The following is a 21,641-nucleotide window of genomic DNA, read 5'->3' on the forward strand; positions in this document are numbered from 1 at the left end:
CTTCGATAATGAAATGTTCATTTTTGTTATTGTAATCCATTGTTACAACATATCATATGCGCTGGTATATACAACTGGGTTACCAACTTACTTTTGGCTGGGGTTAAAAAGACGCCATGATATCCAAATGTCATCGAGAACCTGTGATAAAAGTTTCCAAAATTATGAAAAAAATTTTCTTCCTTGACTGCGCTTTCTAACTTAGGAAAATACCAGGCTTTACCCACCAGTGCCATCCGACCTCATTAGCCATATAAGCTGCATTGCATTTAAGCAATTCTTCAGAAAACTTGCTCTAAGATACAAAGTAACCATACATGTACATGTATGTATGTATGCAAAGTCATGAAACAAACAAAACTGCAAACCCTTGCCAGATTTTTTGTTGGATTTTGTTGTGTAAAATTTAATGAGACTATATCCCAATAAAATGAGTCCTAAGGTCATATATTCAGTCATTTTGTTTTTGTTTACATTTGAGAGTACATATAGAGCTGCTTGTTTTGATGTGATGCTCAATTTTGGCATCCTAATGAGAATGAAGATCCTATGGACCAGAAAGGCAGAGGATTCTTACCGATTTACATTGAGCAAGATTCTTTTAGAAGTTTTTACTCAAAAGTTGCCCTGATGAACATTTTGTTAAGTTGGGTCGTGTACTGCACCATCCCCTTCAACCTGGTAAATTTCCTAGGAGCCTTGAAAGGTTAATGTCTGATACTTTGGGAAAACAATGACAAACTCACATGGGCAAAAAAAGTCACAAGCTTACTCGGGGGGACTCGAACCCACGACCTCCTGCTTGTGACTTTTTTCGCAAGCTCTCGGACAAGCACTGAGCATACAGTGTTTATTAATATATACGTTGGGTAAAGGCAAAACCGTCACATAAATTAACATCTCCCCAACGCAACCAAAAAAAAAAATACATCTTGAAAAAAGTGTGGATATTTATGCCATTTTTACCCAGGGTGGCAGATGAACTTACCACACTGCTCTTGTGCAGCTGGATGGAGACATTCTTGAGAGAGAAGAAGCCAATATAGTCAATGCTAACCTCCTTCTTTAAGATCTGGCTTAGAACTTTGGACAGAATACCAGCGCAGATTCTGTTTTCAAAGAAGAAAAGGAACCCAAGCCATCAAAAATTAACGACAAGCTAAATGTACATTTACGTGTGTGCAATCAAGTAGAAATTAACTCCTAATACTGAACCATAGCTAAATGTATAAAGATTCTGGCTGCTACCAAAACTCTCTCGTAGAACACGTACAAAATGTGATACTGCAGCTAAAATGGTTTCTCTTCAGGGGCTCAGACAATACAACCACTTGCAAACTCAACTCGTGACAACTTGACCATTGAGGATACTCGACCAGAAGGACAACTCAACAATCTGCGCCTCAAAGTGACAGACAACTCGACCACTGGAACAAGTCGTTAAGAGAAGTTGGCTCGTAATGAGGGCGCGTGAGCTTTACAGTCACTTGTTTGCACCTTTTCTCCCAATTAAAATTGAGAAAGGAAGAAAAAAGAAACATCTCTCTAACTTGGGGACAGATTTACCAATTTAGCACCTGTGTACTACGGATGGTGTGTCGCGCCACTGTGCATGCGGCATCACCTTCGTGGCCTAACACCGCGCTGGTTGGGGCGGCCGATGCACCACCAGCTGATCGCCCATTGGTCCTGTGCATGCTACGCCACTGGGTCAATGTGCTCATCATGCCTGGCAAGTCAAGTCGCAATGTAATGCAACACACCCAAATCTACCCAAAGACATTGATCTGCAATCTGTTAACTGCCATGCACTCTGTCATGTTAATGCCTTGCATGGTCAGTGTCTTAACAGCTGAGGTGTCCTGACTTGAGTTAGTAAACGGTAAAGTTGTCCAACATCCTCTCTCCATCGAGGCTGCCCGAAGCATACAGGGTAATGCTTTCTCCCTCTGCCTTTTTGAACTGTTTGAAAGGGGTCCACAATTTACTGTTAAAAACGATGCTGCCCATATATGGAACTAATACCAAAAAATGCACTTCACTTCAACCTTGACTGCTTGTCAATAAATTATTTCGGTCTATTCAAGCAAAGTTAAGGTTTTGGACACGATCAGTCCGATCCATACCATCAGTCAATTGCTATACATGTACATGCCGTACATACCCACTTCATATACTTTCAGCAAGATCCTTCCAACATCTGCTGATCACATTTTTGTCATTGAATGATTGATGCGGAAGTTTGCTCTCTTTTTTTTTTTGAAAGGGGATGTAACATAAACATCCAAGGTTACGACTAGTACACCTCTACTTATAGCCCCTGGGCCCCTACATGATTGACGATCGTAATGATCAGTTGACATGCAACACAACATGGACATGATGGATGTCTCTGTTTCCTTGCTCTGTATGGTCATGCACATGTCGCCCGATCAGTCGTTACTGTGCAGATCGATTCTCACAGTCAGGATGACGTCACTGATTCTTGATTCTTCTCTTAGATTGGTCAATTGGTGGCTATTCCATATTTCACACTCAAAACTCAAAGGGACAAAAATGGTGTTGCTGTCTATGGGGAAAATGATCTGAATTAGCATGGAGGTAGAATCATGGAATTAGGCCTATTAAAATCTTAACCTTATTAACATCAAACAAATGTGCCTGAAATTTCACTAGGCCTATAAATTTATGTGCTATGAATATCTCCAACCATGTACCGAAAAGGTTTTAATATATTTATCAAGTTGCTGCAAAAAAGGAGGAAAACATGCAAATTCCTGTACAAAAATGACGAAGTGAATGGAGGGTTGCCTCTAGCAGTCTAGTATTTGCCCAGACGTGAGTGCACATTTATATAAACAGAACAACCTCCGACCGCGAAAATTGATAGCGTCCAAAAAAGACAATGCCGTAACTCACTTTGACAAAATCAGAATAAAAACTGCAATGATACAGCCATATAGAAGAAGGTACGTCAGGCCCATGATGTGTATTGGCCTTAGGTGATGCACTGCCACTGCCCGCGATAAACAATCAAAACCGCAGAAACACCCCTCGAACTCTCATGTAAGTCGCCATCTTGTTTTTGACCGAAATAATTGCAAAGGCGACGGCTCTTTTATGTTAACAATACTATTGCGATAATTGCGTGGGTGTACGTGTACGTGTATTTTCATGTTACGTGTATCATAAATTAACAACAGCCGTTGATATGTACACACAGGAAAGGAAAATGGCGATGCATCTGATCGGGAGAAATCAGTCCAAGAAACAATGACATCTCTGAAGAGACCAACGCACGAGTTGTCCCCCAAGTACGGCGGAATCCCCACCAAAATGCCTACCCTAGTGAGACAGCGATCTCCGGTGGCTTCCAAGTCCTTTATGAGTTCAGCAAGCGTCGATCCAGAATCGTACTATTTGATGAAGGAATCTTCGGGTAGGCTAGGTCAAGACAGTATGTCAGTATGGTAGGCAGAGGCCTAGGCCCCTACATGTACATAGGGCCTAGGCCTACCCAGTCAGCCAGTCGTCACTCTATCGTCAGAGTATGCTACATCATGACAAAGTGTAACAGTGAAAGCCTGTGTGGATTTTATTGGTCATATCAGCAGTTTATCACAAGATTAGAAACAAAAAATGTGTGACAAATTTTCTTTGGAAATTGGACATGTTGGAAATTATCTTGTTCGTGGCATTTATTGTTACGTACAAAGTTTTACTAGGCCTACTACTACTAGGGCCTAGGCCTACAGGCTAAATCAATAACAGGCCTAGGCCCACTATTTTCAAACTTAAAAGTCAGTTAGTCTGAGGCTAAACTTTCAAAGCCATTTTATATTTACACCATACTACTAGGCACTGGCAATGAGTGGCAAACTGGCCGTTTTGCTTCATTGACTGTCAGACAGTCAGGCATCATGAGTAAAGCCTTATTCAATTTTGTATCTCTTTCAATCATCTCTGCCTACTTTGCTTAAACATTACAGAATTCATTTTGAAGTACGGTACAGTTTCACCATACCGAACGAGAAGTCAACACATGATGAATTTTCCAACCATTTTTTTCAAAAACCTTACTTTCATTTTACTGAACACCCCCATCTAGTTTATGGTATGTTCCTTTTGAGAGTTGTCCAATAGAATCCCCTTCAATGACATCTTTAGGCCGTGTCCGAATCGGGCTTCCAGAGCTACGGCTAGGTCTATTATCCGCGCGTCTCCACGCATTTCCAATGGAGCGAAGACCTAGCCCTAGCTCTAGAGAGATTCAGATGCAGCCTCCATTTGATATCTGCAGCTCCAACCGAAGTGACTGGGGAGACCAATCTGATAAGTCACTATGGCCTGGAGCACAGCTACCAGAGGTTCTCCAGCAAGAAGGTCAAGGAGCAACTCAGCGCATTCCTACCTCACTTACCAGGTGAGTACCTGCAGTTGTCATACAGCCGAGTCATCTCTGAAAAGTGGCACAGATTCATGCCAGCAGATGCAAGTTTGTCTCCATTGTCCCTGGCATTTTTTTTTTCAACGAGGAACTCTCTTTAGCTTTGTTGGGAGGCACTGGTAGCTGGTGCATAAAGCGCTTGCCTCTTATCACAGCGGTCTCGGGTTCAGATCCCAACCTGGGCCATGATACGTGAGCAGAGTTGGTTGCTGGTTTGCTCCTGTTTCACAAGGGTTTTCTCCAGGTTCGTCTTCAGTTTGCTTCCATCTCGGTTGTTTTGCGGCCGCCTGAGGCACCTTTCACAAGCCTTTAGCTCAACCACATTATAGTTGTGTGTCGTTATTGTACAGTACATTCGAACTTACATGGTTTGAAACTTGTGCTTGAGTAATGAATGAGTACATGATTTTATTTATATGATTTTATTCTCCAGTATCAGCTCAGTGTCACATTGCTGCACTCAAAGTTTCAAAGGACACTCACTCCATGTCAGAAAACAGTGATGTCAAATGTTGGTCAGAGATATGAGGACCGAATCACAACAGACAGTGAAGTTTATATCATCTAGTCACCCTGGCTGTGTAATATTTTTCCATTGTTTTGAAGAGAGGAGGTGGGCTCTAGAAAGCATAGAAATCAGGAATTGGTGAGAAGCAGGTTTATTTGACCAACTCTATTTGTTTAGATTTGTGATTAAGACAAACTTACATCGGTCTCCCTCTCCACACAAAGATGGCAAGTATATGTTTTTTCTTACGTTTTGAAAGTGCAGGTTTCAAAGTGCATGCGTTCACGCCATTTCTGTTTATTTTTATTTCTCGAGCAGGGATGATTGACACAGTTGGAGCACAGGACAACAGCAGCTTGCGAGCTTTAATTGACAAACCACCCATCGGAGGCAAGGAGATAATCCCCCTCTCAGGACCAGCCTTGGCGGGCTTCAAGCTGCACCCAGGATCTGTAAGTGACAAGTTACAGCATTTTTTTAGGATATTGTGTTGGATTTAAGAACACAAACAATTGAAGAGATTGTTTCCTTCAATTGTTGAAGGAGTGATTACTTTTTAGGGACTAATTTGATGGAGATGCTTGGTGGATGATGACACTACACAGGGGTGTGAGAATTTAGCTTTTTAGCTGATTTCAGCTTTTTTTTGTTTAGATGTCGACCCCGAATTTCAGCTTTTTTGTACATCTGGTCTGTACAAAAGTATGGGCACTTTTTACATTTCAGCTTCTTGCTAGCTGTTTTCAGCTTTAATTTTAAGTGGCCACTCACACCTCCGACTACACTGAGCCCCTTTGTAGATTTAACTACAGCAAAGGGGAGCCAGTCACAACCAGTAGGAATCGCACAGTATTTTGGCTGGTAACCTACCACAGATTTGCTCCTTGTTGCAGATTTGTAGGTTGACCCCAATACTGTCCTAACTCTGCTAAGATGCAACGTATGGGCTTTCTTACCTGTTGATGCATTACTCAAGACTGTACAACACAGCAGTGTATTGAGTACTCACGGACAGCTCGGCAATCTCTCAGCCAAAATAATAAGAGAGCCATCTTTTTTCTCAGATTAATATTGCTCCGTAAAGATCTTTGAATCCAAAGAAAATGCTTCATGCTTTGCAAACTTGACCCTTTATTTTTGCAGATTCCTGAACAGTTTAAGTTGTTACACCATCAGCCAGTCAAGAAACACAAGCACAAGAAGCACAAGAAGGAGCACCGACCTCCCGACCCGACAGAAACCACGACAACAGGTAAGGTTTATCCATGTCAAGAATCACCGAATTTGTCAAACGGAGGAAAAAACCCTGTCACATCTTGTCAATGTTCCCCATGTACTCTTCTTGAACACGTACTGGACCATGTGCCACATTCTGTTGATCAACTGTTAATTTTCTGCTTCGTTCATACCACAGGGTGTGTATCAAAACTTGCCTTTTAGCCAAGAACCCAAAAGTGGTATTGAAGCAGTGAGAGATTTTGAAACAGTGTGCATTTAAGACTAAATGCCGCATTATTCCCCTAGCACCAGAGAACGCCCATGGAAAAATCGTAAACGGGGATCGTAAAACCTAGAATGCCGTATTTGACTGGGGATTCTACTTGTTACAATTGGAATGTATGCTTATCCCACTATGGCACTAAACAAACCTTGACAAGCCCGTAATTTCACCTGATAGCAATGACTTTCAGAGGAGAGGTAGACAGGTGGATCTGATTTGGAGCAAAATTTTTGAATTTCTGCGCTGTAAATCACATTCACTTCAGTTCACTTGTTCTCCTGTATCCTTCTCAAGCAGAAGCCCGGGGCTTCAAGCCCCCCCTCCGTCGGTTTAAAAGAGCCATGTTGGTTGAGAGTGTTTGTTTTGTTGGTATCGACACAACTATGACGCTTGCATTTCATTGTCGTGTGTGAACCAGCGAAGTGCGGCTCCTGCCAAAGGAGTCTCCACTGCTTGGAAAACTGCCCCCTGTCGTAGTTCCATTTATGATTCGGGCCTAATTACCTCAATGCCCACTTCTTGGCTTGTACATCCTTGCAGTTGGGGAGGCCGGGACGGAGGGGAGCCACGACAAGAAACACAAGAAGCAAAAGAAACACGAAGATGGAGAGCGTAAGAAACGCAAGAAGGAGAAGAAAAAGAAAAAGGTGCAGCTAATCTCTCAGTTGTGTTTTTTCCTCACAAATCACACCTGTGGTAAACTTCAGAAATTCTCTGTCAAGAAAATTGGATACCATTACCAACAGGGTTAGTTATACATGTACATCGTTGTCTGTTCCATTTGAACCTAAAAAGTAAGCGCAGTTACTTGTATCGGCACTGTGGTTAGTCATCAAGTTAAAGACAGCTCAGAGCTACTTTGTTTTTTTGACGTTTGTTTACAGGTTCATTTGTACAAGACTTGTCTTTGGCTGCTGGTCATTAAGAATGCTTCGGTCACTTGCTAGGTGTTGTTTTAGTGACCTGTTCAGATTAAAAACTGCTTTTTTTCCTTTATGTTTCCATGTCCAGCAAAGACAGAGTCCTACCCACCCCAGTGTTGGTTCATCACACAATGGAAGCGGACCCGGCAGGCCTTGAACTGAAACACAAGGCGTCACTGTATTACAAATTTTGTACATAGAGTGGAATACATAAAGGGGCTGTATTGCGCCAGTTATAGCTTAAAGTCCAAGAAAGATTTGACGAACTGTAGTCTGTATATTTTCGTTTCAGGATTTGTTAACCTTAGAAACCATAGCCATGCAAGTGACAACTTGCATGAAGACAGCTCCACTGCCAAACCTTTTAAAGCATTGTTTTTTTTTTTTAAATTGGGAAGTTTTTGGAACAGATTGTCCTGGGCATATGCTCCTGATCTAAGAGGTCAAAGGTGATGAAACAGATCTTCAGATGACCCTGAACATGCTGCACTTTTTCATGTGAAGATATCCCCCATTCGTTTTTGAGGGAGGTAATTCTCTAACAGTTCTGAGAGAAATGTCCGTAGTAACTCTTATTTGAAAAGTGAGGTCGAAGTTACCCTGCAGCTTTGTACATGTATAGTGATACATATCAGTACTTATGTATTAAACTTCCCACATATCAGTCAATAGTGAACAAGGAAATGACCCTTGACCATCACTTCACAAAACTGCAAGATTTTCAGTAATTGATTTAAAGGATCATATCAGTTTTATAGATAAAGAATAAAGTTCCTAGGCAAGAAATCTTTTGTTTCACCAAATTAAATGGAACTGGTGACATTTTGGGTCACTTTGGTTCTGAAGACAAAAGCAGTTTTTGTTTGACTAATGGAATGGAGTGTATGAGAAATTGTCATTAGTTTTGACTTGTGCTTTTGAATTGCCTTCTTTTTTCAACTCTAAAACCACCCAGTTCAGGGTATATTTTGTGTTTTGTCAGTGGCCTACATGGAAGGTCAGTGTGAGTGAATTGGCCACACAGAGAACTTCTCTATACTCAATTTTTTGGGGCTAATTGATTTTGTGTACTCGAGCATGATCATGTAGATCCAGAAAAAATGGGTAAAAATTTGGAAGGAAATTGTCACAGAAATGCACTTGTAGCAAGGTTTCAAGTAACACAGCTTGTGCAAGTGGTCACAAAAAATATATTTTGTACACTAAATACGTAGCACAGATAGAGGAGAGTTTAAGGTAGTTGGATTTAAAATAGTAAAGTGTTTCATTTTTGGAAAATATCTGAACTGATCTACCTGTTGGTTTGTAAATAACCTAAACTGAGCATGAACTCGGACACATTTATTACTCAAGGTGTCTGGACCGTTAGAGTATTTAACCCCCCCTTCCTTTCCCCAAAACAAAATAAATCCATTGGAATGATCACTGCATTACTATTGAATATTTGTCGGTGACAAACTTTTATCTTCCCACTTCCATTACTCTTCCGAGTTGAAATTGTAGTGGAAAGATGAACAGTCTACCTGCTTCACTTTTAAAATTCAGAACGGTACGTGTCGGCCAGTCAAATGCAGATCTTGGCTAGTTGTGCCTGTCTAAAAGCCTGTTCATACTAGGGTGTGAAAATGAACACGAACTTGATTTTGTGATGTCGGATCAAACATTCGGGCTGCAAATTTGTGAAGACTGAAAGCATTTCAACTCGAATGAAATTCACATCGAACATCTCGCGAAATCAAATTCACTTTCTTTCAAATGATTCACTTGAAGTATAAATTGGCCAGAAAGAGAAGTCGGTGTTCGGTACAAATGAAACGCCTTTTCTAATGTGCAGCCCGCAGATAACATCATATTGAGAATAGTTGTCCATTACCAATGAGGCAAAAAAAATTTACTGATCTGATGTACATGGAGTCGGAATGCTTATCACTCACTTCAAACATGGATGGTTTTACACTGGGGTATTGTGTTGGTCATCGGCAGGTATGTTGAGTAACATGGTGTGCTATTTACGATCACTGTATATCCCAGACCTGATGGATCCAATGTGTTTGGTTTCAGTGGTGCTCTGTTGTAATGTACCCTATCTGACTGCAATAAGACAGCTTTTCTTTTGAGCTGATTTTCTGTTTCCTTTCTTCAAATGTCTAGCTATTAGTGTAGATTACTGTAGAGGGTGCTGTGCTGTGGGATGGTATTCTGGTCAAGCAAGTACCTTTACTTTGAAATACATGTACATTGTATATTGGGATGTAAACCCACATAAAAGTTACTGTTGAAATATCTTTGTCACATGTTAATAAAGAAGTGTGCCAATCTGACCCTAGTTATTGCTGACGTCCGAGTATGTTCCCTTTCTCTGCATGAAATAGTGCCTTTGATCGAGTTACTAGGTTTTGATGAATGACTAACCAAAATAATGGGACTACTGGTTGGTCAGACATGCTAAGATTGAATCATATGATGCCAGAAAAACTAAGCTTGTTAAGACTTAACTGCCGTTTCCCAATCGTAACTTCCTTTTCTTGTCTGTTCACAAGAGCACACCCTATGGTAAACAGCTGCCACCATAGTCAAAAACAATGATCTATATCACTGAATAACGGCCCTCCCTCGGTAGCAGCCCTCTCAAACTGAAAGTGATGTCTTGAAAGAATTGGACAGTTGGATTAGCGGGAGGGTGGGGGGACGAACTGTGGCAAAACGAATTTGAAATCTAAGACTCAAAACTAACAGCCGATTGACAAATCAATTTGACTTTAATAATTTCTTGACGGTTCTTTCTATTCAAGAAATTATTTCAGATTTGTTAGAATGTCTGTCTCGGTCCACGTTCAAGTCAGATTCCATAGTTTTACTGCATGCTTATGTGGAAGTATAAAAATAGAATTGCACCAAAATGTTTTTTACCTGACAAACCTCTTGTAAGATTATCAGAAAGAAGTAGAAAACCAACGCCCTTTGTAATGTAAAGGCCTGCCAATAAATTTGATCAAATACTGCTAACATATTTCATACCCACAAAAACTGATGTATGCTACCCAGGAATTATTCTAGGAATCAACAAATTGAAAGAAATCACATGAAATTAGTGAGAACTTTGGCACATCAGATGAATACAAAAAGTAAAATACTTCACTACAAACGTGAGGTGTTTGTTACCTGTTATAAATGTCATCCCACCAACCAAAACAAAATCAAACATGCAAGAAATAAAATTCAAAAATGAGAACAAAAGCAGAAAATCACTGGTAATCCCACGCAACATTGTGCACACTGGTGCTAGCAAAGTGGTATCCCAAAGAAAATTGGCATCCAAAAACTAGTCCATCATCCACTCATGATCTGGTGCAGCACAAGTAAAAATCGTACAAAGTTAAATCTTATTTGCTTGACGAGCAGAAAACATCGGTGAGCACACTGCATGTGAGAGAAAGGTTCGGTCACGGGATTGTGATCTTCACTGGAAATACTGTCCTGAACCCATCTGTGCTGCAGGCAAATTTTCTGGGGCAGGCAAATTTGAAAAAAAAAAAAAAAAAGACCATTTTGTTCCCCAGTTGCAACAGCAGTTACCCTTCAACAAACATTGAAATGTGTTAGCTGACAGAGACAACAAGAGCATGTTCAATAACCACCCAAAAACATTGACAGCAAGGTGTGTCAATTTTCTGTTACTGGACGTATGTTAATTTTCTGTTTTGGTTGAGTCATATAATGCATATTTTAACTGAACGAGAAAATACTGCAACCTAAATATTGACTTGACACATCTGCAACCCGTGATGCCTGTGATGTTACTATGTTGAGCTTATTTTGGAAGCTGGCATGTGACCACAATCGCCCAGCTGCCGTAGGGATACACGACCACTCGGTCGGATGGCTAGCCAGGTAATGCTGCCGTGGTTGAGGCTTATACGAAGCCACGCCTCTGGTGGAAATTGCATAGCCCTGGAGATAAAAACAACAAAAAGCTTCCTGGTTTGAGGAAAAATACTGGATCAATTCACTCCACAAATGACTGATTCAACAACTCAGGGTTTTTATGCTTTCTTGTTTTTAGCTTTTGCCTGATTCACAAAACAGAACAGGTTTCTAATTATGAAAAGAAACCCCAAACTATATTCAGCCAAACAAAATTTTACATAATATTAACTTAAACCTTAGGCCTTGGATTACCGAACATGTCTATCACACTCTACAAACAATACAGCATTCACCATTTGCATTATTTTTGGCAGAAGACCACAACCGAAAAAGCCAAGGTATGTCTGCCGACTTTTAAAATCAAACCAAATGCCACACATACCAGCATTTGATAAGATACTTCTGATACTTCTCATACTAAACTGAAATAAATTATGCAAAATGCATAGTGTCACACATAACAGAAGCGGCACCTCCCCATAAACCTCCTCCTGGGTCCGCCCCTGCTTACCTGCATACAAAATACCTAATGACGTTGGCATGGCACACCAGGATCTCATAGCTGTCTTTGACCTGATCAGGGTCAGCTCTGTGGAAGTATTTTCGGAAGGCTGCTTCAATGCGGGCACCGTCCTCGTAGAACTGCTGGAGAGGGAGCAAAAGAGAAGAGAAAGGAGCCAAGGAGAAAATATGGAATACTTTAGTCTTTATACTTCTATACCTACTGCAATCTCTATAACGAGAAGAGTAAATAGCAACAAAATAAATTATAATTGGTTTTTTTAAATGTAAAGACCTTCAGCCTTCTGTCTGGCAGGGTACAATATGCCCCTGGCCAGCAGAAACAGTAATAAATTTGGGAAGAATCAGGAGACTCCCCAGGCAGAAACACATCTGGAGTTGATGTTTACGTGTTGAATTGTCATTCTGAGAGGCCCTGTCAAAACGAAGCTTGGATGTTGGTAAATCAGTGCCAGATTTGAGCAGAATCAAGTCCAAATTCCAACTCAGAATCGTGAAACCTTTCTTTTTAAAAATTGACCCTGTACCACTGTTGTATTTGAATCGGTCACGAGTCCCTGCAAGTTCATCACAAGTCATTCAGTCCTAAGCCAATTCACAAGCTATTCAAATAAGCTATGACAAAAGCATTCTTTTGTCACTGTTCACCCTCATGCCTAAGACTGGCCTTGTGAAAGGACTTGTGACTGGACTTATGAAGGAACTCATGAAAGGACTTGTGATGGACTTGAATAAAACACTGCTCTCTACAGATCTCAGATGTAGATTTTATTTAATTCCAGGCAGTGCCTACCAATTCTGAACGTAGGCTGAAAGACATGGGTGATGCTCAAAATTATAGAACAGATTATAGAAAGCCCTCGCAAACCATGTGGCGTATCACTGACTTGACTAAGCTTTACTGTATCGCTTGTGAAAAACTCCAGCTTTTAGAAAAAAATTTGAATAAGTACATGTTCTTCAGTTCAATGATTTATCAGTCTATCATTCTCATTGGGGTATAGAAATTTTTGGTTGAATTCAGATGAAACTGAATATTGCATAGGACAGGAATTGATTAATGTAGATGTTCTGTGACCTATTCACGAGTGCCAATAAAAATCACACATCATATACATACTGGCTTGCATGTGTATTGCATAAATTGTTTTATTACATTTTCATCTGAATGGGCACAAACACATTAGCCTATTTGAAGCATGATTAGACACAATAAGAGGGCGCTATTTTGCCCAGGTAAAATCTTTTGTGTTTGCTCAAATTTAAATACCCACTTCAAGTAGTGCCCTCCCATTGTGTCTGTCACAGAGCCCCATAAAAAACCTAGAGTACGTACTTGTCACATGACCTGAAGCAATGACCGCCATAGCCACCATGAAAAAATTCAAATTTTGCCAGATGCGTGCATGCAAACTGTGATCGTATTGCTCGTAACATGTGATACGTAGGTATTCGATGGTAAACTTGACATATTTATGGAAGATTAAACCCCAAATAATATTTTGTGATAGTTAGTATTCCTCTTATAACATCCAACAAAAAAGCAAATGGTCTTTGTAATCGACTAAATCCGTAAACGCAAAGCATTCGCATACAGATACAGAAGCACATTCACAGAAGCACATTCACAGAAGCACATTCTGGTCGCTGTGAAATCTGTTTAAATGCAGCACGCAGTTATATCACTTCCCGGCACTTTTAGCTTACTTCCGCCCACAATGGCAATGGCAGCTGCGCGTCCACGTCAGCACACGAGAGTACTACATACATTGACTACGAAGTGCGCACTCTAGGTCTTTTTATAGAGCTCTTTGTGTCTGCCATACTTCAAATAGGTTAACCCTAACCCCCCAAGGGTTGCTGGCCCTAACCTTCCCCATTCACACAATGGGACTTTGTGCACAGAGGCTGTTGGACTTTGTTTTTCTGAGGTATGCCAAACCCAATGCAAAAGCCAGTTGTTATGGGCCTACCAGACCTATCCCCACAGAATTAAACACTTTACTACTGTTTCATTCTGTGTGGTTGGGGAAGGTTAGGGTTAATAGAAGCAGAGGTGCACGCAATGGTACTTAACCACTTGCTGCCGGGTGCTTCTAAAAACGCAGTTCACTCACACGGAAGATTTTCAAGATTTTCAGTTTTCAAAATTCTCCAAAAATTTATCATTTCCTTTAATGGATGTTTACACCCACATGGATGACTGTTTGTTGGCTACTCTAAGCGGAAAGGCAACCTTCATTGACTCCTGAGTAAATCAGCCAGGCCTGCCGCCCTGTAAAGAGAGCCCAGAATTGAGGTGTTGCGTAATTTCCTTTGTCCCCAGTGAATGCGAGTGGCATCTTTTCAAATGTGGCCGGATTAGCATGCAGTGGTGCTGTTCATCAATGGGGCCCTGGAGCACTTTTGCCCACAGTGCTAATATGTGGGCGGGCTAGGCCTAAAACCGTGGTATACTGTTTAAAAACAGTGACGGTTTACTTTTGAAAAATGCAAGCCCAAAAATGATGGCAATACCCAGCAGCAGGTCTTTTGTTCCAAGTACGTTCTTTTGTTTAATACACGGACCAGCTCTTTTGTCCCATTTCGGCTCTGCGTATAAACCAATGGTGCTCGAAATGGGATTCCCCGGCAGTAAGTGGCTAAATATCTTTTTCCTTTTCACAATGGAGGGGGGGGGGTTACTCGTACATTATTCTTACACCTACTTTCAATTCCGGCTTCCAGTGGCCCACTGGAGGTTCTGGTGGGATGGGAGCTCCTTCCCTCAGCATATCACAAACACCCCTCGGGACCTGTGGTATACTCTTAGCTATGATGTCGGCTGTCTCCTTAGCTCTGGTCATAGAGGAATGGATCATTAACGTGTAAGGGTGGTCCAACTCTTTCAGTCGTTTGCCTGTCAATTCCGCTTGCTCCTTTCCTTCAGAACACAAAAATGACATGGACGAAATAAGACATATTTCAAATTTCATTTAACTCTGGACCTCCAAGGTAACATATTAGGTTAGGTTAGGTTTCCTCTAAATGGAAACCTCCGATCACAGTAACTGGCACAAAATTAACTTAAAACCTGCTCTTCATGTATCTACTGCTTGCCGATCTTGTCACCCATGACAAAATCCCGGATCCCATTGGGCAGTTTGCAGAGATCTTAGCTTACTAAACCAGAGATAAAAAGCTGTGCTGATATTATGGCCCCTCTAGGTTTCAGGTGGGAAAGCTCATTGTCTTATAGACACACCCTTGAGATTAATTAATTTAAATCATATAAAACTTCTTCTTATTGGATTGAGCAAAGTTAGAGCTAACACTTGGAAATTCAATCCTTGTGAAGAAGTCACCTCTGTTAAGTTTGTCCAGTGTCTACTGTGTCGGTATCTTTGTAGGCAAACAAATGTAAACTGGATATAGTCATAAAAAAGGGCTACATGTTTTCTTGCAGGTTGAGGGATTGTACCTCTTTGTACCTTCAAGATAAACTTGCATCCGTCCCTGCAGGGAAGGGGTCAAATATCAGTAAATGATATGACATATTCTAAATTACACAAACAGAAAATATTAGCCTGTGCATTCAATTCTGAAGACAGTCAGATTTAAAAAAAAAAAAGAAGAAAAAAAGAACTTCATATCAGGACGCCACTAATTTTCTCCCAACAGTCACCTAATAAGTGACTGAAAGCAAAAATATAACCTAAAAACTCAAATTTAGCAGGGAAAATATTGACGCATTCAAATAAAAAAGTAGTATTTTTCAGCCCAGTCTGGTTGGATTTGTGCACAGTGTAAAGTGGCAAGTGTATGGAATTCTTTCCAAACAAAATATGATGGTACATGTACATGTAATCACATGGTGACAATAGGCCAACAGTTTGGTAGTCCAGTGTAATGTTGGGTTTTTTATCTGAATACCTTGGGCAGAGAGAATTCGCTTTTCGTCTGTCTCCCCATCCATGTCGTACTGGCCATGTCTGATCAGGATCAGGTGGCGTGTTGCCGTGGGTTTCAACTTCTGTATCTGGCCACTCAACTCTGACCCGTCAAGCTCTGTCTTGTTGGGAGACAGCAGGCTGCCCGGGTCCCTCCTGAAACGAACAATGGACTCCCAGTCACAGGAAGTGTTCAGAGAGCAGAAAGAATGGGGCTAGCAACAGGCAAGATGTAGGACTCATCCCTTGCCTGGTGTGGTTTTCTAAACATGGGTTTAAATCTCCAAGAAATCAGAAGATTGTGTCCTTAAGAAAAATATCACAACTCACAAGTTGCGATTGCTTCCTGCAACAGAAAGTTGTGTGCATATTAGACATCTAACCGAAGGATAAATCATCACTTTTACCTACACATATGCTCTATAACACTGGCCTTTGGATTAATTATATTTGATGGGAAAAAAATTCATAACCTCAGTAGTTTAAACAAACTACAAACAACAATTTGGGAGTTTTCTCAGTAAATTTCTAGTTGAAGCTATTAACTGGAGAACATACTGAGGTAGTTTCCAGGGAAATGTGTAGAGCCTATTTATCATTCTTGATGAAAAAAATTACATAAAATGATAAATGCCATCGCTTTACTAACATGCAAGTCTGCGATAGTATACACATCTCCATGCAGGCATTTTAAAATAACAGTGATGATAATGATGTGCACTAATCACAATTGTTATAAATAAAATCTCATTATGACCTTTTTTACAAATATGCACATATTTAAAGTTTATCTATCATTACGCCCTGTGGTTTTCTACAAAAAGGTAGATATTATCAATTTGTTCATTTCCCTGTACTTTTTAAAGCAGTTGTTGTCAGTATAACTTTTAAATACAAGGAAAGCATCCTTGCTATTCCTGGCTAGTACTGTTACCAATAGTTCTGCTTTCTCTTTTGTTTTTCAAAGTCAAAAGTTACAGCAATTTTACCTGTCCCAGTTTCCTTCCCACTTGCAACTAGGTGTGTAGTTGGTGGTCCACGACGCATGAGCAGTGGGCAATAATTCCTCTTTGCCTTCACTAGTTTTGTACACCACGGCTGCCGCAGCTACGCCAGTAGTTATGCCGCACAGGACCATTTTCCCAACTCGTAGACAATAACGAAAACCTCCAGACATTGCGCCCACGTTCTTGGATATGTCTTATTTAAAACAAAGATACTAGAGAGGGATATTTTTGGTTCGAACGCACCAAAAAATATGACACATTTACAGTCAGTCGATGATGTGTACTGTACATGTGTGGTACTTACAAGTGTTGTATGAAATAAAGGAGCGCCCCCTAGCGCATGAAGACCAAAATTAGTCAGGTGCCCCAAGATGGTTCCTCCTATGCGAACGATATGGCATGGGTTACCACCATTGATGATGGGATCAATGGTTATCACGTACCGTACATGTACATGTGCACGTGTACATGTACATGATAGGTTGTACATTTGCTGGAAACTCTGCGCTGGCGATGCAATGTTAATAAAATTTGAAATTGTTAAATGCACTGTTTTGTAGACGAACACAAATTCACATAAATATAATATTAGACACGATTGACGGACTTTCTTGTCATGGCAGATCCTGTCGTTCTGGACGAGTTCTTGAACTTCCTCTCCGTGTCCGCTCGTCCGGACCTGAAATCGAGTGCTCTGCAGTATGTGATGGGGCTCACTTCGTCTGCTGACGGTGTACGCTTACTCCTCTCACACGCTAAGATGCTTGCTGCTGTCGTAGATTTAACTCAAGATTCCAATGAGCAAATTTCCTCGGTTGCTTATAAATCTATCATCAACATTTGTGCGGAAACAGAGAGCAACGAAGGTGAAAGTGCAGGTCATCTAATTTCAAATAAAAAGCTGTTGTCCATTTTATTGAAAACGGTGGTGGATAAGTCTAGTGGCAATGCGGACAATGCCTGCAAAGTGTTAACCAACATAACACGCATACCGGCAGGATGCAGAAATGTTATGGACCTTTTGGGAGACGGGGATTTCCCTGTTGACTTGGTGATGTTGGTGGAGGCATTCTGTATGAAGAACTACAATGACAAAGGAGCAAACTTGGACTACTTGGGGTTGGTGCTGTCTAACTTGACACAGCTGCCTGAGGGCCGTGAGTTTATCTTGAACAAGGAGAGATGTGTTGTGCAAAGGTTGTTGCCCTACACACAGTATGAGGGCTCGACAGTTAGAAGGAGGGGTGCAGTGGCTGCTCTCAAAAACTGCTGTTTTGAAACAGGTGAAGAAAGAGAAGTGATCCACAAACATGTACCTGTTGATCTTGCCCCACTGAAATTTGTTGATGTTCCCAATGCGTCGTGGGATTGGATGAAAAAAGTAATGCATTCATTTTTATGTACAACTCTGTGGGGGAAGTCCAGCTGTAAAAGAGTATTTTTCCACTTCATCATAGACTCAGAACTGAGCCATCTTCTTTTCACATGTTGCATTGTAGTTTTCGGATAAAGCTGTTCTTAAAATTAAAAAGAACATTTTAAAAACTTAGCTGGGAAAGAATGTTGGAGGAATTCTTTACACAGTCAAACGTTCTGTCTTTGTTCAACTGAGATTGTGAATGAACCATTTTAAAATTGTGTCCTTTGTTAAGCTTATCATGACTGGTTGCTAAGCAACATGGTGGACATCCTACCACATCTGTTGCTGCCTCTTGCTGGCCCCGAAGAGCTTTCTGAGGAAGAAATGGAAGGGATGCCAGAAGACTTACAGTACTTAGAAGAAGACAAGAAAAGGGAGACAGATTCAGATATTAAGAAGATGCTCTTAGAGGCGGTCATGAAGGTATAAATTCGTTCTAGGTCTTGAAATTAATAATTAACTCCTTATTTCCCCATTGACGGATGGCATCACGTTTTTGTTTAAAATTAATGATTTAAACAAGTATCTTGACTTGGTTTTTCTTTTTACATTTTCAGCACCCTTGTAAGATAGATTGATAAAGTTTTGATCAAACTGAGTTTTTCAGTTTCTATTTTTAAACAAAGTATAAAGGTAATTACATGTATTCCAGCATTTTTAAATTGGAAATATTCAGTGAATGAAGTTGAATTTTTGTCAACCTCCATTTAGCATTGTCATTACTTGAGGTGACAGTAAGGAGATGTTAATCATATCGACTATCTACTTATAAATGGTTAATTTGTTAACAAATTTAACCAGCTCAGCCGATGGATATATCGCCAAATTACTCAAATATGAATGTGATTTAGAATGTTTGATTTACAAATTTGACGGATTCATTAATTTTTCTGACTTTATTTTTTACTTGAGCAACAGATTCAGCATTGTTTTGTTTTGTTTTGTGGCAACACTTTTTCTTATAAAGCTTTGCTCCACAAAATCTGGCCGCAAGACTGTGCAAGACAAGAGGACCTACATCATCATAAGGGAGTACCACAGATGGGAGAAGGAACTGTCTTTACAGCAACCCATCGAGAATCTGATCCAGGTGCTGATCATGGAGGAACCGGAACCAGGCATGGGGAACCTGGACGAGGTGGAGATACCAGAAGATGTCGCCAGAGCCCTGGAGCAGTCACAGCCGTGATCACACGTCCTTGAACGATAATCCCTGTGGTGTTTGTGAGGACCTCTTATGAGTTCTCAAGTGGGTTTCTTGTGTTCAGGAGACCCCTGGCTTTGTATGCATCTCATATGCATGTATGTGCAAAGTTGATGTGACACCACACGTCGACTGATGAGAGCCAACCTAAGATAATGTGATAACTTCTTCACAAGAGAAGACACTTTGGTTATTCAGTGATTTACATCTGTACCCCAGAAAATATCCACATGGCCGCGGCAAGATGGAAATGTTCTTGTCATCATTTTGTCTACTTTTTTGATTAAATTTATTACAGTGGTAACAGATGTGTACAAGATCACGAAGGATAAGGGCTGTACATTTGTTCAAGCCCCCACTGGTTGTGGGGATGTCTTCATTTTTAACTGCTTGCATAAATTTGGCAGTGACGTTATAGGCCTACCAAAGGCAACAATTTATCAAAATCTATCAGAAAGAAGCAAGTGATATCATGTATGATTAATTGCTAAATCTTCGCACATATTGTGGCCTAAGGTGCACTTCCTTACCTAAGCCCCATTGTTCTCCAGGAAAAGAACACAATCAATTACCTCTCTTTGCTTTACCAACTGACCAAGTGTGATTCATCTTATCACAACCTTTGCTATTCTGTTGGGAGGCGTCTATCTAACCAGACTGGGACATTGAGTGGACACTGAAATACACAAAACAAAATAAGGTCACCCTTACTTACGTTTTACCGGACAAATTCTCCAAAATAAATTATTTCTTGTCGTTGTTGTATTGGTTATGAACCAAAGTGAGTGTGGCATAAACTCCATTTAGTCCGATAGAGGGCGCTACACCGCTATCCTGATAATTCGTGCAAGCCGAGTTCTACAAACTGCCTGCAAAGCGCGGTCCCGTTCCCCGGTTGTACTTGAATTGTGGAGATCTATACTTGGCAGCATTTAATAAACTCCTGCTCAGCACACTGAAAGTCATTCATTTGTAACAGGTTGATTTTTTAAAATTTACAATCAAGCCCCGGGCGTAAGGTAAGCAATAGTGGATTCCGAACAAAAGTTTTAATAGGAACGAAACTTGGGGCGCACAATTTTTTTTTTATTATTTTTTTTTTATGTTACCTTTCATGGTCTTTCTGGGGTGGAACTACATTTTGGGGGTTGTTTACACGCTTCGGGATGAATTTTGTGGACATAAAATCGACTCTATGAACATGAACATCAAAAACGCATCAGGAGCGACGGATACGCAACGCTTGGCGCAAGTGTTGACGCTCATTTGCCTTTAGCCTCCCCTTTTCACTAATAAATGTCCTTTTTGTAAGGGCAACGTTTACTCATCCACGTCAAACAACTTGTGACACTCGCTGAAATGAACTTGATGATGACGTAGAACGTTATAACAAAGTTATGGGAACCTGACATTTTTTTTTATAAAACGAGTGGAAAAACTACAGAGACGTATAAGGGCCACTTGCAAACTTTTTTTCGAGTCACTATCTCGCCGCGACGAGTTAAATCTTTCTGTGACGAGTTATACAATCTTGCCGCCGCCTCAAATTGACATCTCACCGCTGCGAATATTTCAGTAGTTTCTAAATTCTTTTCCGTATAATCAGGGTGGAATGCAGTGAGATTGGGTCTCAGATTGCTTCAAACTGAAGGAGATTTTGTATTTTAACAAAGTATGATTTTCAAGACCAAAAAAAAAGAAAGAAAAAAGAAATCTCATTAGGGGGCGTGAATTTCCTTCTTCGCAAGTGGAGTAGACTACTTTGATTCCCTGGCACACTGCTTGTTGAAAAGATTACCATGTCTTTTCATTTATAGTTAAGTAGTAGGCGTAGGAGAGTTCCAGACCAGCCCTTCCTTTCCACTCTTCCCAAATCAAAAGGGACTTTCCGCTACCATGGGACTTTCCCCTTCTCACGTGACTACCGGTCTAAAAGGGACTTTCCCCCTTCCCTTCCAAATTATATGATACTCGAGGATAGAACCTCAACTTACACTAGAGGCGACTGCTTAAATTTCACAAAAGTGGACTTTCCAACACCCGTTTCACAAATTCCACGAACTTTGAATCACAAAATAATTCAGCCATCAACGTATTTGGTTACACGTGGAAAGAAGGCATCTACATACTTTACAAAACTAAACGCATTGGCGAGCCCATAAATTTACTCTACTTTACACGAGCTGAAACGAGCCATTACTGTTGGATTAATAACTTTTCTCGGTTAATGGGCGACGTAAGTAATCACAACGG

The 21,641-nt window shown here is 40.6% G+C and overlaps 4 protein-coding genes across 7 annotated transcripts in view; 2 read left to right on the top strand and 2 right to left on the bottom strand.

The window, feature by feature from the left end:
* Window positions 1-3,103, bottom strand: part of kiaa0100 (KIAA0100) — a 70,141-nt gene extending 67,038 nt beyond the window's left edge. For all 3 annotated transcript variants that reach the window (XM_022246267.2, XM_022246264.2, XM_022246263.2), the window contains exons 1-3: window positions 2,920-3,103; window positions 989-1,109; window positions 92-141 (exon numbers count right to left, since the gene is read on the bottom strand). In XM_022246267.2, coding sequence (XP_022101959.2) covers window positions 92-141; window positions 989-1,109; window positions 2,920-2,984 — 236 coding nt within the window. In that variant the 5' untranslated portion in view covers window positions 2,985-3,103. The remainder of the gene's footprint in view (window positions 1-91; window positions 142-988; window positions 1,110-2,919) is intronic.
* Window positions 3,104-3,194: 91 nt separating this feature from the next.
* Window positions 3,195-9,331, top strand: LOC110985324 (mediator of RNA polymerase II transcription subunit 19-like). The gene is made up of 6 exons (XM_022246277.2): window positions 3,195-3,439; window positions 4,301-4,423; window positions 5,274-5,407; window positions 6,099-6,207; window positions 6,997-7,103; window positions 7,468-9,331. The coding sequence occupies exons 1-6, from the start codon at window positions 3,274-3,276 to the stop codon at window positions 7,534-7,536; spliced, it is 708 nt and encodes a 235-aa protein (XP_022101969.1). The 5' UTR covers window positions 3,195-3,273; the 3' UTR covers window positions 7,537-9,331.
* Window positions 9,332-10,119: 788 nt separating this feature from the next.
* Window positions 10,120-17,080, bottom strand: LOC110985323 (serine/threonine-protein phosphatase PGAM5, mitochondrial-like). 2 transcript variants are annotated; one of them, XM_022246276.2, is made up of 5 exons: window positions 16,747-17,080; window positions 15,741-15,913; window positions 14,537-14,751; window positions 11,818-11,948; window positions 10,120-11,330 (listed from the first exon to the last, which is right to left on the bottom strand). In XM_022246276.2, the coding sequence occupies exons 1-5, from the start codon at window positions 16,932-16,934 to the stop codon at window positions 11,180-11,182; spliced, it is 858 nt and encodes a 285-aa protein (XP_022101968.2). In that variant the 5' UTR covers window positions 16,935-17,080; the 3' UTR covers window positions 10,120-11,179. The 2 variants fall into 2 exon arrangements, with proteins under 2 accessions (XP_022101968.2, XP_022101966.2); XM_022246274.2 differs by having other exon boundaries at window positions 11,818-11,951.
* A 138-nt stretch (window positions 17,081-17,218) lies between these two features.
* Window positions 17,219-20,353, top strand: LOC110985322 (co-chaperone protein HGH1 homolog). Its single transcript, XM_022246273.2, has 3 exons — window positions 17,219-18,047; window positions 18,417-18,607; window positions 19,152-20,353. The coding sequence occupies exons 1-3, from the start codon at window positions 17,381-17,383 to the stop codon at window positions 19,371-19,373; spliced, it is 1,080 nt and encodes a 359-aa protein (XP_022101965.2). The 5' UTR covers window positions 17,219-17,380; the 3' UTR covers window positions 19,374-20,353.
* Window positions 20,354-21,641: the final 1,288 nt, after the last annotated feature.

The sequence above is a fragment of the Acanthaster planci genome, linkage group LG09, assembly GCF_054643075.1.
Source record: "Acanthaster planci isolate LZ-2023a linkage group LG09, COTS_SCS, whole genome shotgun sequence".
Lineage (NCBI taxonomy): Eukaryota > Metazoa > Echinodermata > Asteroidea > Valvatida > Acanthasteridae > Acanthaster > Acanthaster planci.

What these genes read in the sequence shown, in the direction of transcription:
- LOC110985324 (XM_022246277.2), top strand. Translation starts at nt 3,274, where the DNA reads ATGACATCTCTGAAGAGACCAACGCACGAGTTGTCCCCCAAGTACGGC. An exon ending in ATTCCTACCTCACTTACCAG is followed by an intron (nt 4,424 to 5,273) that starts GTGAGTACCTGC and finishes TTTCTCGAGCAG; the next exon opens with GGATGATTGACACAGTTGGA. An exon ending in TCAAGCTGCACCCAGGATCT is followed by an intron (nt 5,408 to 6,098) that starts GTAAGTGACAAG and finishes TTATTTTTGCAG; the next exon opens with ATTCCTGAACAGTTTAAGTT.
- LOC110985323 (XM_022246274.2), bottom strand. Translation starts at nt 16,934, where the DNA reads ATGTCTGGAGGTTTTCGTTATTGTCTACGAGTTGGGAAAATGGTCCTG. An exon ending in GCGAATTCTCTCTGCCCAAG is followed by an intron (nt 14,752 to 15,740) that starts GTATTCAGATAA and finishes TGTGTTCTGAAG; the next exon opens with GAAAGGAGCAAGCGGAATTG. An exon ending in ATTAGGTATTTTGTATGCAG is followed by an intron (nt 11,331 to 11,817) that starts GTAAGCAGGGGC and finishes TTTTATCTCCAG; the next exon opens with GGCTATGCAATTTCCACCAG.
- LOC110985322 (XM_022246273.2), top strand. Translation starts at nt 17,381, where the DNA reads ATGGCAGATCCTGTCGTTCTGGACGAGTTCTTGAACTTCCTCTCCGTG. An exon ending in AAACTGCTGTTTTGAAACAG is followed by an intron (nt 18,048 to 18,416) that starts GTGAAGAAAGAG and finishes TCCTTTGTTAAG; the next exon opens with CTTATCATGACTGGTTGCTA. An exon ending in TCTTAGAGGCGGTCATGAAG is followed by an intron (nt 18,608 to 19,151) that starts GTATAAATTCGT and finishes TTTCTTATAAAG; the next exon opens with CTTTGCTCCACAAAATCTGG.